This window comes from Aulonocara sp. 'chitande type north' Nkhata Bay, linkage group LG7 (assembly GCF_057382095.1).
Source record: "Aulonocara sp. 'chitande type north' Nkhata Bay isolate Kocher_YH1m ecotype deep benthic linkage group LG7, A_spYH_male_GT1.1, whole genome shotgun sequence".
Taxonomy (NCBI): domain Eukaryota; kingdom Metazoa; phylum Chordata; class Actinopteri; order Cichliformes; family Cichlidae; genus Aulonocara; species Aulonocara sp. 'chitande type north' Nkhata Bay.
Window position 1 is genome coordinate 33,406,016 of NC_141350.1, and position 18,360 is coordinate 33,424,375.

Sequence of the window (18,360 nt, forward strand, 5' to 3'; positions counted from 1 at the left end):
GATCATCATTCCATTTCAAATTACATGATTTAACTTTCATTTAATAATTTATTTCATTCAATAAATGAAGATCAACCCTGTTAGATTTGTATTGTTGATTGTCATTTATGCTTAGAAATATTTACTTATATATGCTTAGAGTTTTGTAATTAGTTGTAGATTGGTAGAGGTTTTGATCCTTGATAGTCTGCAAACTTTGTGTGTATTAGACAGCACTTTGGGAGCATGAGAGGTCATACCGTGTCTTATTGTTTTATGGTAGGATTAACGTAGTTGCGTCTGTTCTAGTCTAAGTGCTCTTTGTTTAGATGAACTGCAGGACTTCCTCACCGTGTTATCTAGGATGAACCATCTAGGGTGAGGGGGAGGCTACCCTCTTCCTGACCAAGGATGTTTGACCCTTTGATCAGCAGTCCACACACACACACACACACACACACACACACACACACACACACACACACACACACACACACACACACACACACACACACACACACAGGCAAGGTACTCTTTGTTTGTATGTAGACGTCGTATGTTAATGAACCTATGCATATTCATGTAACCTCAATAAAAGGACAGTGTATGGGAGAACGGACGAGAGCAACTGGGGTCAAGCGAAGGGACGGCGCTCTGTCCGGTCTCTCCCGTGCACGAGTAACATGAAGAACTTTGCCTATTTGTGTCTTGCTTAGCAGTGTAATTATATTGTCTTAACGTTCCAGCGAATAGGTTCAAGCTACAAACCTATCACACTCTATATGAACAACTGAGTTTTATTGTGACACTGATATCGCTTAAAAAATATGCAAATCTTTTTTCTTTTCTTTTTTTAAAATAATGTTTATTTGAATTTAAAATGATTTCTATAGCTCAACATCACAACAACAGTCACCTATACTGTCAGGTAAAGACCCTAAAGTATTAGAGAGCATCCCAACGATCTAATGATCCCCTATGAGCAAGCACTAGGCAATGGCGGAGAGGAAAAACTCCCTTTTAACAGGAAGAAACCTCTGACAGAACCAAACTCAGTGAGGGGCAGCCATCTGTCGCGACTGGTTGGGTTAGTTTACCTGTAAGATAAACCATTTTTAACTGTTGTTTGTATGATAAGAGCCTAAATAACATCATTACAGCCTAATTAAGATTGAGCCAATTTGGGGGGTTTACAGCAAGTTTGGTTTGCTGGATTTCTCCAGGGAGTCTCTTACAAAAACTTGTAAGAGACTCCCTGGCGCTTCTTTCGATCTTTGACACAAGCCACTTCCACAAGTCTTCCTTCGATATGGTACCAATCAAGTGAATTTAAGCTTTTCGCTTGGTGATATTGAGGCTTAATGCATCTAAAAATCAGATTCTTGTCTTTGAAAATCCAGCATCCAACACTTTCATTGTTTGCCCTTTTGTTACAGGCCATGGAAATTAAAATTTCACATTTTTCATTTTTCACCTGTTCATTTTTTAAGTTAGTAAGTATAAGTTTTACTAAAGTCTTAAGTATTGCATGGAAAATTGCAATTGGTGTGAATGTGATTACCATAAAAAGTGGAATTACTATCTTGCTTCCACGAGAGGTAAAAGCAACTTTTGTTGCCACCAGTTGTTTTGCAGCCATTCTGATTCTGGAAATCAGAGCTGCAATTCTTTCCCAAAACCAAGAAAAAGAGCGTCTAATTGTTGCCAGGAGCATGTTAAACATCGCCACAACTGCCCTGCATGAATTATTGATTGTTGTCCTGGTGATGTAAATTATTGCACGACCCACAGACAGAGCAGCAGCTCTTGGTAGGGAAGAGAAATATGAGAGTTTTGTGCAAACTCCAGATAAAATAGATTTTTCTGATTTTGTGTGAGTATTTTCTGTTTTGTTTCCCTGATTTTCACTGACTAACTCCAACCCTTTGGTTGTAGAATGAGTCAGTGACCTAAGTTTTGTGTAGCTGAAGAGTGTGGGGTCAAACTGACCATTAGTTGGACAGTAGTCTGGTGGAGCTACGTCACATGGCACACCTTTTGTTTGGTGGGCAGTGGATGAATCAGGATGATCAAATCCAAGACTTGATCTGATGACATTTGCAGCACGTCTAGCAGCCCACGAAATCGCAGACAAAAGCAGGAGGGGCATGTCTGCTTATAGTCAGTTCAGTAGAAGAGAAAGAAAATTTGTAATACAAACGTTGTGCCGCTTTTTACGAAACGTAGCAGTAAAGCATAAAATACCTGTTTTATGGAGGAACCAAGTGCTGTGAAATGAGTCCAAACCTATATTTAAGAATAAAGAAAGATGAAAGGATTCCAGACATCAAAGCCATCTGAGTGACATCATGTGTGTTAAACTCAAATGACATCATGAAGGAGCATGATGTCATTAGAGCATAGAACAGTAGTAACATTCTGGTTACCACGGCAATATTAGCATTTCTTTTCCTTCACATTAAAGCTGCTTAGTTTCTCAATTACTGCTTCACATGAAAAACTGAAATGATTCTTATTGTCTTTGCAAAGCACAACACAATAAATGATTAAAAAATTATAAAATTTGTAGTAGAATGTATTTATCCATCTGAGTAATTATGTTCTTAGAAGAATAAAAACACTGTAGATGTATGCACATATTAAACTCGAACTAATACAGTGTAAAACATAGAGGACTTTATTCCATGGAATAGAACTCTAAAGGCACATCATAATTTGATTAATTTATTTATTAAACTTGTTTTTGACAAATTAACACTATCACTACCAAACTCATTAAGACAACTGAGTAAAAGATAAATTATTGAAAATATTTTACTGCAACTTTTTATTTTGTTTTGTTTTTGGACTGTTTATTTGAATTCAGTTTCATATTATTTATATAGCTCCTAATCACAATAACCACCTCACGCCTCTCTGTACTGTCAGCTAAAGACTCTAGAGCATCCATCCATCCATCCATTCGCTTATCCTTTTCAGGGTCGCGGGGGGCGCTGGAGCCTATCCCAGCTGTCATAGGGCGAAAGGCGGGGTACACCCTGGACAGGTCGCCAGTCTGTCGCAGGGCTAACATATAGGAACAGACAACCATTCACACTCACATTCACTCGCACATTCACACCTAGTGGCAATTTGGATTATCCAATTAACCTATCCCCACAAGCTGCATGTCTTTGGACGGTGGGAGGAAGCCGGAGTACCCAGAGAGAACCCACGCAAACACGGGGAGAACATGCAAACTCCACACAGAAAGACCCCGGCCTGATGGTGGAATTGAACTCAGGACCTTCTTGCTGTGCGGCAACAGTGCTAACCACCGTGCCACCGTGCTGCCCGGTCTTTCTCTAGAGCAGTCTTTCTCAAATAGTGTGGCCGATGTCAGGGGGTAATGTCAGGGGGTATGGGAAGATGCTTTTATCGCCATACTAGAATAAACTGTAATTGCACATCCACTACAGTAGGTGGCAGGGTTTATTTTTGCACCAAGCATGTGCACGCACAGCACAGAGCAGGAGAAATGAAAGTGCAGTAAATAGTGATGTGCCATACCACTGATTTCCTTTCTGATCCAATACCAAGCAAAATTCAGGGTGGTGTCGCCGATACTGATCCGATACTGATACTTTGTACAAAAACATAACGTGTTATTGTATTTTAAATTATATCTTCATAATAATCACAGGACATCAGACTACTTGCTCCTATTGTTGAATTATCATATAGAAATTAAAAACTGAAGTTTTTTTGTTAGTTGATGCTATTTGAACATGTATATCTTGTCATTTAACATGTATATACGTGCCTGGACATTTCAACAAGAAAATTCAACATTCACAATTTCCCTCATTCACAGTACAAATGTTGGTATCAATCTAATACAAAGTAAATGCAGGGCCAGTATTGCAGAAGTTATTCGGGCAGCTAATTGGAGGAAAGTAGTGTGCCATGACTTATGAGATGAATTCACAATTTGCAAATTTTGAACACAATTTAAACACTGTGGAGGTAAACACAGACGACCCGAGAGCTCTCGATAAACACTGCTCGTTTATTACTCATCACCACAGAACTGAACACTTTGCCTCCAAAACACAGCAACAACACTTCCTGAGAACTGGGTGTGAGTGGAGCCTTCCAGTGGTCCACCACAACACAACTATATCACTGTGATTGTTACTTTCCACAACAATTAGTTAACACAACAAAACACACCTTTCACCTTTTCATGTGTTTTGAAACTGGGTTTTTGGAGACCTGGAATGTACATTTTTCTGGTCTCTAAAGCACACATAAAGGTTCAAACATTTTTCAAAGTGCAAGTTTGAGGTTTATTTTTTACAAAGAAATAATTAACACAGTTCAGTGGGCTGCATACTGAACCTGAAGGATCGATTCAATTGTGCTAGTATCAATCAAATACCAATAGCAGAGTTGGTATTGATACTATTTGGATCGATCCACCCACCTCTAGCAGTAAACAAACCCTCAAGATAAATGGAAAAATATTTAACAGTTAACAAAAAGAAAGGCGGAGAGAGACAGAGATAATGAGACAAACCAAAGTCTCCCGAAAGCTAAGACAAGGAAATATAACCAGTGTATGTAGCTTGGCTTCACTGTGACTTCATGCACTTTAAATCTTTTCTGTTACAGACTAAAAAGCAATATTCGTAAAGTTATTCTTTGCTTTAAGTTGATTAATATTTCTTTTTTGTTTTCTTTAATGTTAATAAGGCTACAATGTTATGCAGCAATGTACTTATAGTAACAAATTTGTAGACAAATGATACTATTTATAATTGCAGAGGAGAGTGGCAATTATAACATGAACAACCAGTAGATGACGGTGAGGAGGAGAAACTGATTTGTGATCGAAAAGCACATCAGAGCCTTTGCAGATCCAAAAAGGAGAACTTTGTCCAAAGTATAGATAAAATAGATCCTGATCCTGTGTGAGGATGTTGTTCTCCTGAGTTTCACCGAGGAACTCTAAGCTTTTGGTTGTAGTATGAATCGGTTTCCTAAGTTTTGCGAACATGACGGCTGTGGAGTCAAACTAGGCTCTAGTTGGACAAGAGAGCTACGACACATGGCAAGTACTCTCAGAAAAATTATGCTTCTTAAATGGTTCTTCAGATGTCTTTATGGTTCTTTAAAGAAACATCATACGTCAAAAAAACGTTTTATTTTTTGGATGGCTCTTCAGCTATTACAAATGGTTCTTTAAAGAACAAAATGTTCTTCATCCCTAGCTATCTAAGTTTGATGGTGTAAAATGGCAGAAATATTTATTCACTAATGGGGGTGTGAATTATACTGTGGGAAATCCTGGTCTTGTTAGGAGAGATGGCATCCATCCCACTCTGGATGGAGCAGCTAGAAATATGGACAAATTTATTAAACCCCCAATTGCCAACTCAGGGTCTGCAGCCTTAAAGATTCCTTGTGAGAGTTTGATTGTGTGAATAGGTGGTGTGGGTAGAGTGTTAGTTTATTTTAATTGCTTTCTCTCAAATATGTGGATGGAGAGTTTTTGTTCTTGTTGCAACAGAACTGTTACTTTTGGGGAGGAATGGGACCGCAGCGCAAACTGTTCATGATGAGTCTGAGTCTGCAGAGGGTCCCAGTGCACTGCAAGACGTCATGCTTTGTTCCTTTGCCAAAGACGCCACAGTTGCATAGACTGTATATATTAGAGCTGTTCCTTATATTTTGTAACTTGTAATCATTTGTATTTAATTTAGTACAGTCTGTTACTGTTCTTATTGTCTTGGAGCAACATATGTATTATTATAGGGTCTACCTTACTATATAAAGCACCTTGAGGCGACTGTTGTTGTGATTTGGTGCTGTAAAATTTAAAATAGAATTGAACTGTAACCACATACTTTCATAACGGTTAATAAAGTATTGTGATTCTGATTCTTTTTTTTTTTTCTTTTTTTTTCTTTTGGCCTGTCCCGTTTGGCTCTTTTGCCATCAGAATTGTTGTCTAAAGGCAAAGAAAGATGCCCAACGGATTTACTTTACCAAACTGACCATCCCAGCCTTGCCGTAATCGTCCATTTGATTCACCTTTTATTGTTTATTTTATTTTCACTTACTGAATACGGGACAGACTTGACTGGGGGAAAGAAGGGGAGAAAGAAAGAGGGAAAGAGAAACAGCTGAGAAGAGGGACGGGGGAGAAGGGCAAAAGACAAAAACCAACAGAACGGGCAGAGAAAAAAAAATGCATATATCAATCACCTGGATCACCTGCTGAGAAAGAAAAAAGAAAACAAGCAGAAGAGAACAAGAGTAATAGAATAAACAACATCACAATGATATATGGGAATATGACAGTAAATACTAAATGTTAAACATTATTGTGCAGCACATAAGATCAACAGAACACAGTGTGCTTTGAGGTAGGAGCCAAAAAGGGTGTAGTTTGTGGGTGTGATCACCCGTGTGTACACCTGTGAGCATGGACGCGCTTGTTTTTTGTTTTTTTAAAAGGTTCCTTCATGTAATAATCTGCTAGAGGGTGTGGGGGGGCCACAGCCCCGTCCTCCAGGGCGTGAAGCAGGTATGGAGGAGATCAAAACTCCAGACATCCAGAGGCCCCCAGAACACAAGAGACCAAGGAAGACCAACAGAGGGGCAGCTGCGCCACTGTCCCGGAAAGAGCTGAGGAGAGTCCCAGATGAGGGCTCACTCAGCAGCCGCGGAGCAGAAGCCAGGGGGAGTTGCAGTGACGCGCCCGTGAGCTCCGCCGGCAGCCAGCTGCGCCTGAGTGACCGAGCCCCAGGCCGAGAGGCCGGGGGCACCCCACCTCCGAAGTGGCCCGAGCGAGCCCCAGGCTCCAGGCCCCGATAAGCGGCCGCCAAGGAGTGAGCCGGTGTGTACCTGGACGCCCATCCCCGGACACAAAGAACCACAAACGCACCGATGTCTGAGGGGGTCCGCCACTGGCAGGGGAAGTGGTGGTAGGGGGAGATAGGCCTCCAAACCTTGGAGGGCCTGAGATGTCCCCAGATTCTGTGATTCTGATTCTGATACGATGCCACTCTATAGAGGGTCTCCTTCCTTGTTGTCAGCACTGTCAGTCTCCTGCTTTGTTGCTGGCCTCCAGCTAGGCCACAGAAAGTGCCCCATCGCCTTCACTTTCACTGTCCCCAAGAGATATGTTTGAAAAACAGTTATTTTGGTAACGCATTTGTTATTAGAAAAGTGACTTTACCAATTATTGACATGGTATAGACAAGCTAGTTATAATTGAGCTACAGCAATTACAGCAAGCTTGTTTTTCAGAATTTTCAATTATTTACAACACTGGAAGAACAACAGACTTTTCATGTACTAAATGTGTTTAAAATATGGTTAAATATATTGAAATATACATTTATTTAGTGAACATATGATTTGATGAACATTATATCATTGTAATATTTTTGAAATCATTTGCATTGTTAAAAATGAAAATAAATGAAATAAACAACTATCTGCGACACCTAGTTTTACACTTAGATCCACATAGGGCCATGCAGTGAAAGCAGCATTGCATCTATTTGTTAAACAGATTAACTGAAAACTGCACAAGGAAAATGTAAAAGTAAGCAAAATCAATATCTGACTGTGATGATAATAATGATGTTAGAACCAATTCATTAGAATAAACCAACCAGATTTAGAATAGTGAAATAAAACTCAAGTAAAACTAGGTTATTGCCCCAGTAAGGTAAGATTAAGAAGAAAGTATAAGGATTATAAAGAAAATGGCATCGACAGAAAACAGAAATAGCATCATCACAAGTCAGCCCATGCAAACCGCTAGAGAAGCAACAATGGTGAGTAATTAAAAACTGAAAGCAGAAGAATTCCAGTTCATTCCATAGCAGCTTCTGATTTCCCAAGGTCACAGAACACAGCAGAAGAGCCTTCACCTAAGAAGTGATTAGCCCTGAATCCGGCATAGAGCGGCTGAGTGAATGGAGGAGAGTCATGGTTTTAGAGATGCTGTAGAAGGACAGAATACCTGCTCTGTGATCCAGTTACACTCCAATTCTGTAAGATGGAGGGCTTGAGATAGATGTAAAGTATTCATCTATCTGAGTTTTCTGTTGGGATCTGATCTGTTGCTGGATATCAGAAATGCTTTTCTTGATGAGAAGGAATAGTTGTTGAAGTGTCCTCCCAGTGTCCCTCACAGCTTTATCAGCAGACTGATTAATGGCCTCCACCTCCTGCAGAAGCACCATCACATCTCCTTCTCTGTTCTTGATTCTCTCCTGAGTTTTTTCACGACTTGAGTTGACCTCTTTTTGCCGTTTCAGTCCTTTCTCCTTTCATACAATTCATACAGTAGCTGTGTCCACAGGGTCCATGCGAATTCCATGCTGCGTCGTTTCACCTCTCAAAGACAGTTATGTGAACTAGTTTAATTCTCTAAAATAGTAAGAACATTATTTAAATTACTTTATGTTAATTACACTCTTCTAAGACAAAGTAATTATTTTTTAAATATCAGTAGGATTTTAAAGGCTTGGAGGTTCAAAACTTAACATTTAACATACATCACACACATTTTGAGGATAAAAATCTCCAGATATCAGATCACCTCTCCGTCTCTCTGAAGCTAACTGTGGCTAAATGCACACAGTTAGCTTCAGATCATTTCAGTGTGAATGGGCCGCTTCCTTCAGAATCTCTCTCTCACACACACACACACACACACACACACACACCCCTCTGTCTATGAACAGACGTATTCACTAAAGTACGTTGTAAAACAGTGAAGAAGGCGCAGCAGCGCCTCTTCTTTCTCAGGAGACTGAAAAGATTCGGCATGAGCCCCCGCATCCTCAGGACCTTCTATCACTGTGCCATTGAGAGCATCCTCACTGGATGCATCACCACCTGGTATGGCAACAGCACTGCCTACAACTGCAAAGCTCTCCAGCGAGTAGTGCGGTGCTCTGAACGGATAATTGGAGGTGAGCTTCCCTCCCTCCAAGACATCTACAGGAAGCGGTGCCTGAGGAAAGCGGGGAGGATCATCAAGGACTCCAGTCACCCCAGCCATAAACTGTTCAGACTGCTTCCATCAGGAAGGAGGTTCTGCAGCATCCGGTCCCGTACCAGCAGACTGAGAGACAGCTTTTTCCATCAGGCCATCAGACTGCTGAACACGTCATAGACACCTCAGCTTCACTACTGGAACTTTAACATTATGCACTCCATACTGTACAGTAATGCCACTGTTTTGCACATGTCTCACTCTGTATATTTTATTTTATTTATTTTATTTATTTTATTTATTGTTTACTCTATTTAATTTGTAAAATATGTGTATACACACACACACACACACACGTAGAAAAATATTTAGTATACACATCCAGAAATGCATACACTATTATATATTGTACATATATTTATTAGTTTCAGATGTAGCTTGTATTTTGCTTGTTTACATTATTGTATTTTGCACAACTCTGTTGCTTGTGAAGCTCGCACACAAGAATTTCACTCACATGTGCTGTACCAATGTACCTGCACATGTGATGTGGCAATAAAAGTGATTTGATTTGATTTGATTACCCTTGTCTATAAATAAAGACAAGAGCAAAATTAGAGCGCACATCACAGGGCCCCCACTCTCGTGTGAGCGCTCTGTGACTGCCCTTGCAAGTAAAAACTGCAGCGTGTGTGTGTGTTTCTACTCTCTGACTCTCAGCTGAAGAAGTGTCTTTAGAATACATCTCTTGACAGTCTTTCATGTGGAACAGCGAAACGCAAGTACGAAACCCAAGGGGTTATCACATGATTTGGAAGGCATTCTGGGCGCAGCCAGCGGATTTCGTTATGTGGGCATTTTGCCGTACCACAGGCAGAAATATTGCCGTTAAGTGCCTTCATAACTTGAATTTTTCATTAAATGGGGTATTCGTAAGCCGGGGTTCCACTGTATTTTGATCTTTTATGTAAGAAGTATTATGCTTTTATGGGAGCTTTTTACATTACCTTTGTCATTAACTTTTTAATTTTTGTGAAATTTATCAGGCCATGCCAAACTGGAATAGGCTTCTTCTTTTTTTTTTTCTTTTTTTACAGAAACTAATTGCACATGCAAGCAAACCAAAAATTAACCCTTTAAGACCTACCATAGAACCAAGCCCGCCAGAGCTTATATTATATTTTTACATGCTGTGGAGCCATTTTTGGGAGCATTTCAAGTTGCTATACATCAATACAACCATTATAGCCCAGATTTTAATAATATGTCTGCATTAAGTGCATAGTAATTACATAAATTGCAAAAAAGTGCAATAAACTACAAAATAATTGAAAATCGTTTTTGCTTTTTTAACATATATTTCTAGTTAGAGAAATTTAAGAGGCTTATCTCTCAAAACTGTAAATACAAAAAAAGTTGCACAAAATAGTTTCCTACCACAGGAAATTTATTTTGAGTGTCTTCATAGTTTTATTTTTGAAATACACCAATTTTTATATACTGCAGGAAAAACAAAAATAAATATTATAATGCAAATTTGCAAAAAAGCAGCATCTGCATCAAAATAAATTATTTCCAGCAGTGCAATATGAGTCCTAAGCATCCCAGAAACGACACAGAAAGTCATAAAGTCAAACATAACTTTTAAAAACACCAGTATAGGCTCATAAGGCCCTGATGGTAAAAAAAAACAAACAAAAAACTACATTTCTGCGAAAATGACGTCACTTCCGGTTTCGGGCAGGTAATGGCGGACATGCAAAAGTTCGCGCTGACGTCTATTCCAACGTAGGAAGTGTTATGAACAGCTGATCGGATCGGCAAAGCGTGTTTCTGGAATATTATGTTTTTGTTGCTGCAAGTGCTTTTTATGCAGTTTTTGCAAAGCTTTATGTGGAAGGAAACTGTGACCTAGGACAAGCTGATGGCATAAGATGTAAGTACAACTCCTCCGGTTTCATATGCAAAAAAAATTATTGCGCTAGCTTACACGGTTGCAGAGGTACCGGGATTTAAAAATAGTTACGCAAAACAGAGCGTGCCCGCTCCGACCGGCTCTAAAGGGTTAATAAGCAAGCCTCTGTATGAAAGAGCCAAAGATCCAAAAGTAAGTATCAAGAATCAAAGCAGCTAAGTACTCAGAAAAATTTATAGACACTGAGGACTCATGGACAACAGGAAACAGATGGGGCATCATCCAAAATCTGAGACTACAAGACCGGTCCACGGTTAGGAGAGTACTGGGTTTTCTTTTAGAGACATCTAAAATAGGAATTTTAATTTTTCAACTCGTTGTTGCAAAATAGGCTGAGCGTAAACCAAGTCCCAACTATCATCCTAACCCTAGAGCCATTGACTTGGCATTGGTACTTACTGTGTGGTCAGTAGCAAGTTTTGCTTGCTATGAGTGCTTCAGTTTGTCTTTTTTAAACATTCTTCCCTGCAAAATACTCTGTAAGGGTGAACTCATATCATGCACAGTTGCCTTATTTCTTCCTGGAGCATCATTATTGTCAAGATCCCGTGGAGGTTGTGGTGTGAGGACCCTAATGCAGACGAACGAGGCAGAACTGAACTTTAATGAAAAATGAGCCTTTATTGTGGCTAAGAACAAAAACACAAGCCAAACAAAGGAAATAACCAGGGGAGAAACTAACATAAAACCTGAACTGGAAAAACTGAGTACATGAAACATGGAGATGCAGGAAAGGTTAACAGACGAACGGACAACAAACACGGGGACCTCATAAATACACAGAGGGATGAAGAGGGAAGAGGAAACACACGGGTAGCACAGCTGGGGTGAATAAACATAATGACATAACAGGAGGAAGCAAAACTGAACACACTGAACACAGGACACTTGACTGTCAAAATAAAACAGGAAGCACAGAGACGCAGACCTAAGACCATGACACCACACCAGGGATAAACAGGGATGCAAACGGGGAGACGAGATGAAACACAAGGAGAGCAACAAGGGAACAGGTAGGGAGAGGGAGCGAGAGGGGACACGAGAGAGAAGGAGTGAGAGGGGACAAGAGACAGGGGAGTTGCAGAAACATGGATAAACATGACAGACAGGAGAGGACTGGAACCCAAGGAGGGGGAACATGGGAACAGAAAAGGAAATCAAGACGCACACACACAAACCCAAAGAGAGTAAATGGACTGTTTCTTATATAGTGCTTTTCTACTCTCCCGAGTACTCAGAGCGCTCTATACATCATGCCACATTCTTTCTTTCTATACTTAGTGCTTCCTAACTACTTTCATACTCCAATGAATGCATTGGAGAGCAACTTGGGGTTAGTATCTTGCCCAAGGATACTTGATATGCAGACTAGAGGAGCCATGGATGGAACCACTAACCTTCCGATCAGTAGGTGACCCGTTCTACCTCCTGAGCTACAGCCACCCTAGAGAGGGACGCAGGACAAAGACACAGGGGGGAAAACGGGGGAAACTAGACAATTCAAAATGCAGAATAAATTCCTGACCAACTAATGAACCTAAACATAAACTGTAACTACAGGGGTCCAACAAAGAATGGCCACGCATCATACTGATGTCTTCGGAAATTTATTTCTCTCTCTCTCTCTCTCTCTCTCTCTCACTCTTGTCTTCAGACACCGTGAAAACTGAAGAAACACAAAGTTTACAACATAAATGTTTTGAGCTTATCAGTCTCTCATATCAGTGTCCATAAACAGTCTTGTGCAAGCAGAACAGAAAAATGCACAATAATGGATATCACAAAAATGTCCTCTCATTACCAGTGTAGAACACGTATGCAACATTATACAAACAATATACATGAAACCATACCGTGTGCGCCTCTTGGACCACATGCAGAATAACATTAACGCTGAGGCTGTAGATGCATCTGTAGCCATGTATCCATGCTAGCTCCACAATGCCATGGTTGTGCTCTCAACCAAACTCTGGTCATGTGACAATTACAAACTTTAGCTCATACAAACTTACAGCACTTTACATATTTAACAAACCCATATTTTGTAATCACATATTTTAGACATGTTTTTTAATTAATGTTACACTTTTATCATCTTATGTTATAAATAAATGAACTAAATTAAGCATGAATCTATCACAGAAACATGAAATAACCAACTTTATTTTAACTGTCTCAGGGACAGTTACATAAACCATAATACAAAATTACACTAAAATACAAGAAAGCTCAAAACGCTGCTTCAAATGACCCAGGACGATCCAATTGTCCCCACTCTCCCACTGGCCTGCACTTATGCTGTCCTTAACAGTCCAGGTGACTTGTGCAGTTGAGTTCATCCTCAACATCTGAAGTCATCTATATCACACACACTTACTGAGGTAATCAATTTTAGGCAATTTTTGTTTTTGCTTAAATGGGGAAGCTGTGACACACTGTCTGCTCACCTCCAGTTAAAGATTTTTAATTACTTTTATTTGTTTTTGTTAATTTTTATAGCAAGTAACACAGACCCATGCTACATCACTGCACTTATAATCTATGCTATATATTTTGCCTGACCTCTTTAGGAGAGACCTCTTTTTCTAGACTATTTGAGCTCACACAGCTCAACACACGATCCAACATAAAGCCAAAATCCAGCGTAGAGCGGCTGAGTGAATGTGGTCTGGACTCTGTGCAGGAGACACATGGTCTTTGAGACACTGTAAAACGACAGCATACCCGCTCTGTGATCCACGTATACTCCTATTCTGGGTGACTGAGGGCCTGAAATGACAGTTCTGATTTTGTTATGTCTCAGTTCATAACCATTTTTGAAACACTCCAGTGCCCAAGAACTGTCATTGTTCCCAAACAGACTTTCATCTCCTGTTCTGCTGATATTCTTGTATGAAACTGCCACTGAAAGTGCTCCTCCACTCCACACCACCTCCCAGTAACAACATCCAGTCAGACTCTCTCTGCTCAGGACTTGATGTCTGTTGATGAATCTGTCTGAGTGATGACTATATAAAAATTTTTTACTCATACATTTGACTTTTTTGTCCCCTTCAAATAAGAGACTTGTGTTTGCTGTGTTAAAATCCAGCGTTAGTTCTTGAGATAGTCCGAGGAACTCAGCTCTGGTTTTGGGTTCAGGTCGAGACATTACTGCATCCACTTCCCCCTCTAACTGTGAGACTGCGGTGCCAAAACGGATTTCCTGTAGTTTACGTTTGAACTCTGACACAGCTGTCATCACATCCTCAAAGTACTGCAAAGTACATGTTTTAATGTTGAGTGATCCAACAGATTCATGCACATGTGACAGTGAGGTGTACGTCTGGAGAAAGTGGGTGTGATCCTGTGTATGAAAGAGCTGCCCCAGCTCAGCATCTTTCCTCTTCAGCACAGTGATCTCATTCTCTATTCTGTCCTGAAGCTCTCTTGCACGACACACTTCAGCTTTCTGACGAGATCTGATCTGCTGTTTTACATCATTAAAGATCTTCTCACTGTCCCTCACTGCTTTATCAGCAGACTGAGTGATGGCTTCCACCTCCTCCTGAAGCACCTTTATGTCTTTTTCTTTGTCCTGGATTCTCTCTTGGATTTTCTTTCGACTCACCCCAAGTTCTCTCCGCTTTTTATTCCTTTCTGCTGTAGCTGAAACTGTGTCATGGCCTTTATGTTCATCCATGGAGCACAAATAACAGATACACTGCTGATCAGTGCGGCAAAATATCTTCATCACCTCACTGTGTTGAGAACAGATGATTTTCTTAAGCCTCTTTGATGTGTCCACCAGCTTGTGTTTCTCAAAGGCAGTAGATTCATAGTGAGGCTGGAGGTGCTGCTCACAGTAAGAGACCAGACACTGCAGACAGGACTTGATGGCTTTCAGTTTCCTCCCAGTGCAGACATCACAGGCCACATCTTTAGGTCCAGCATAGCCATGATCGGCAGGTGAAGCTTGGAGTTCAGTCTTCTGCAGCTCCTCCACTAACTCTGCCAAGACAGTGTTTTTCTTCAAAGCAGGCCTCGGTATGAAGGTCTGTCTGCACTGAGGGCAACTCTGGATGTTCTTCTGATCCTCTTCATCCCAGTAGCTTTTAATACACTTCATACAGTAGCTGTGTCCACAGGGAACAGTGACCGGATCCTTCAGGAGATCCAAACAGATCGAACAGCAGATTTTTTTCTCATCCAGTCTGCTTGTTTGCCGTGCCATTATCGCTCTCAGATAACAGAATGATAAAAAAAATATATATATATAGTACTACCGCATTAAAATTAAAAAAAGATTTTTTAAAAGCAAATTACACAGAAACTACATCTTCTTTATGCGTGCTTCAATATCTGCATTGCGGCTCGTTTGTAACAGCATCCTGATGTCTTAACTTCTGAGAAGATCTGTGAGAGTGAAGCTGTAGAAAAACACTGAGACTGAACGCAATTGGTTGATTTTGTGAATAGTGAGGAAGTTTTCAGCCTGCAAGTCATGCCACGAAGCCACAACTCTTGAGAAAAGCACCATGTGGTTCTACCCACTGTTGACAACACAGAGTATAAGATGCAAATACTAGACACCTTACACAACCTTAACTCAGTCCTTGACAATTTGTAGACAATTTCAAAATAACAATGTTCTTTAAAATGGATCAGTGAGTACCGCTTTGCATTTATCACTCTGTCAGATCCATAAGATTATCATTAGGTATTTCAATGCTGATTACAAACTCGTTTGAGGCTAACAAATGGAAATTAGAACCCAAATTCAGATGTGGAGTTTAAGATCTTGGGAGCGCTTCACAGGGAGTGGGACCGAGGCTGCTATTACTGCATAGATGTCACCAGGAAACCAGCTACATTTCTACTATCAGACCATTCTTTCTTGTGTCAGAGTATAAAAACATGGCAACACAGAGTCCACACCTAGTGAGGAATTTCATCTGTCAGAAAACACAAAAGACCTCAGCTGTGCAGTCCAATAATACAACAGTCAGTTTGGATATTTTAACGCCCCCATGATCAAAAGGCAAGGATGAGCTGCTGCAGCTGAAACTAGATGGTTTTAAGAAGAGAATTTTGAGTGAAGATATTTTCACTTAAACTGTTCCATTTCTGGAAAAATAAGCTTAAATGTCATACATTTAACTGTATTAATGAATATGTATTGAGTTTAAATACTCCAATATTATCCTAGAATGCAACCAACACACATTTACAGTGGTATGCAAAAGTTTGGGCGCCCTTGATAATTTTCATGATTTTCCTTCATAAATCTTCAGTTGGTTGGATCTGCAATTTCATTTAAATGTATCATATAGCAGAGGAACACAATGATATTTGAGAAGTGAAATGAAGTTTATAGGATTTACAGAAAGTGTGCAATAGTTACTTAAACTAAATTAGGCAGGTGCATAAATTTAGGCACCCTTGTCATTTTATTGATTTGAATACCTTTAGCACTAATTATTGGAACATAAAATTTGTTTGGTAAGCTCATTGACCCTTGACCTACATAAGAAAGGGTATTTAAGGTGGCCAATTGCAAGTTTTTCCCCTCTTTGCATCTTCTCTCAAGAGTGGCTACATGGGAGCCTCAAAACAACTCTTAAATGACCTGAAAACAAATATTATTCAACATCATGGTTTAGGGGAAGGATACAAAAAGCTATCTCAGAGATTTCAGCTGTCAGTTTCCACTTTGAGGAACATAGTGAGGAAATGGAAGAACACAGGCACAGTTCTAGTTAAGGCCGGAAGTGACAGGTCAAGAAAAATCTTAGATAAGCAGAGGCGAAGGATGGTGAGAACAGTCATAGTCAACCCACAGACCAGCTCCAAAGACCTGCAACATCATCTTGCTGCAGATGGCGTCACTGTGCATCATTCAACTATTCAGCGCACTTTTCACAAGGAGATGCTGTATGGGAGAGTAATGCAGAAGAAGCCTTTTCCACGCACATGCCACAAGCAGAGTTGCTTGAGGTATGATTAAGCACATTTGGACAAGCCAGCTTCATTTTGGAATAAGGTGCTGTGGACTGATGAAACTAAAATTGAGTTATTTGGACATAACAAGAGGCGGTATGCATGGCGGAAACAGAACACAGCATTCCAAGAGCTAGCCACAGTAAAATATGGTGGCGGTTCCATCATGTTGTGGGGTTTGTGTGACAAGTGCAGGTACTGGGAATCTTGTTAAAGTTGAGGGACACATGGATTCCAGTCAGTATCAGCAGATTCTTGAGAACAATGTTCAAGAATCAGAGACAAAGTTGAAGTTGCACCGGGGCTGGATATTTCAACAAGACAACCACCCAAAACACTGCTCAAAATCTACTAAGACATTCATGCAGAGGATCAAGTACAACGTTCTGGAATGGCCATCTCAGTCCCCAGAGCTGAATATTATTGAAAATCTTAGGTGTTACTTAAAGCGTGTCACGGCCCAGCGGCACGAGGGAACAGAGATGGACACAGGTGCAGAAACCAACCCGGAAGCGAGACGGTAAGAGAACAAAGGATTTATTTTCACCCACAGGCAAACACAAGCAAAAACAAAACGACGCCACCACACTAGTGGCGCGTAGGATAATCTAAGATAACTAAGGGTGACCTAGACACCTCTAGGAGACAGCTGAACAGCAGAGGCAGCGGGGAGGTGGAAGCAGGACTATGTAGGGGCCAGGGCACTGGAATGAGAGGAGATCACGGTCAGTGGGATCCAGCAGACAATCAACGATCCTCCACAGTTAAACTGAGTTGCCTTACTTGGTTTCAGGTGGAGGGGACAGGTGGGGCGGAAGGCCCGGAAGCGGTCGAGATGTGGGGAGGCAGGCAAGTGAGTGGTGGGCCGGCAGGCAACGTCGTATCAGCAGCAAGCGGCCCAGGTCCAGGAAAGGAGGGAGACAAGACCTCCACTCCAGGTGCTACCTCTGAGAACAAGTCATCACACAGGTTCTGGACAGAGCAATAATGCTCCACTTGACTAACATGGGGATAGTAGATACTCAGGCGATGAACGGTTGAGTGCGCAGGTCTGATATACTGCCGGAATAATTGCTCACAGGTGGTCAGCCAGGGAGGAGCAACCAAACTCCACCTAAAGGAGGAGCCGCTGTTGGAGACCTGCAGGTACCCACCCAGATCATGACAAAGCGGGCTGTCCATGCTCGGAAACCATGAAACCTGACTGAACTGGACATGTTTTGTAAAAACAAAATGGTCCAAAATACCTTCAACCACAATCCAGACTCTCATTGGAAGCTATAGGAAGTGTTTGGAGGCTGGTATTTCTACTAAATATTGATGTAATTTTTCTGTTGGGGTGTCTAAATTTATGCACCTGCCTAATTTAGTTTAAGTAACTATTGCACACTTTCTGTAAATCCTATAAACTTCATTTCACTTCTCA

At 40.8% G+C, this 18,360-nt stretch overlaps 1 protein-coding gene across 2 annotated transcripts; it reads right to left on the minus strand.

The window, feature by feature from the left end:
* Positions 1 to 7,971: 7,971 nt before the first annotated feature.
* On the minus strand, positions 7,972 to 15,251 carry LOC147325549 (E3 ubiquitin/ISG15 ligase TRIM25-like). Of its 2 annotated transcripts, XM_086302479.1 has the most exons (2): positions 14,398 to 15,251; positions 7,972 to 8,028 (listed from the first exon to the last, which is right to left on the minus strand). In XM_086302479.1, the coding sequence occupies exons 1-2, from the start codon at positions 15,166 to 15,168 to the stop codon at positions 7,972 to 7,974; spliced, it is 828 nt and encodes a 275-aa protein (XP_086158605.1). In that variant the 5' UTR covers positions 15,169 to 15,251. The 2 variants fall into 2 exon arrangements, with proteins under 2 accessions (XP_086158605.1, XP_086158604.1); XM_086302478.1 differs by lacking the exon at positions 7,972 to 8,028 and having other exon boundaries at positions 13,078 to 15,251.
* Between the last annotated feature and the right edge of the window lie 3,109 nt (positions 15,252 to 18,360).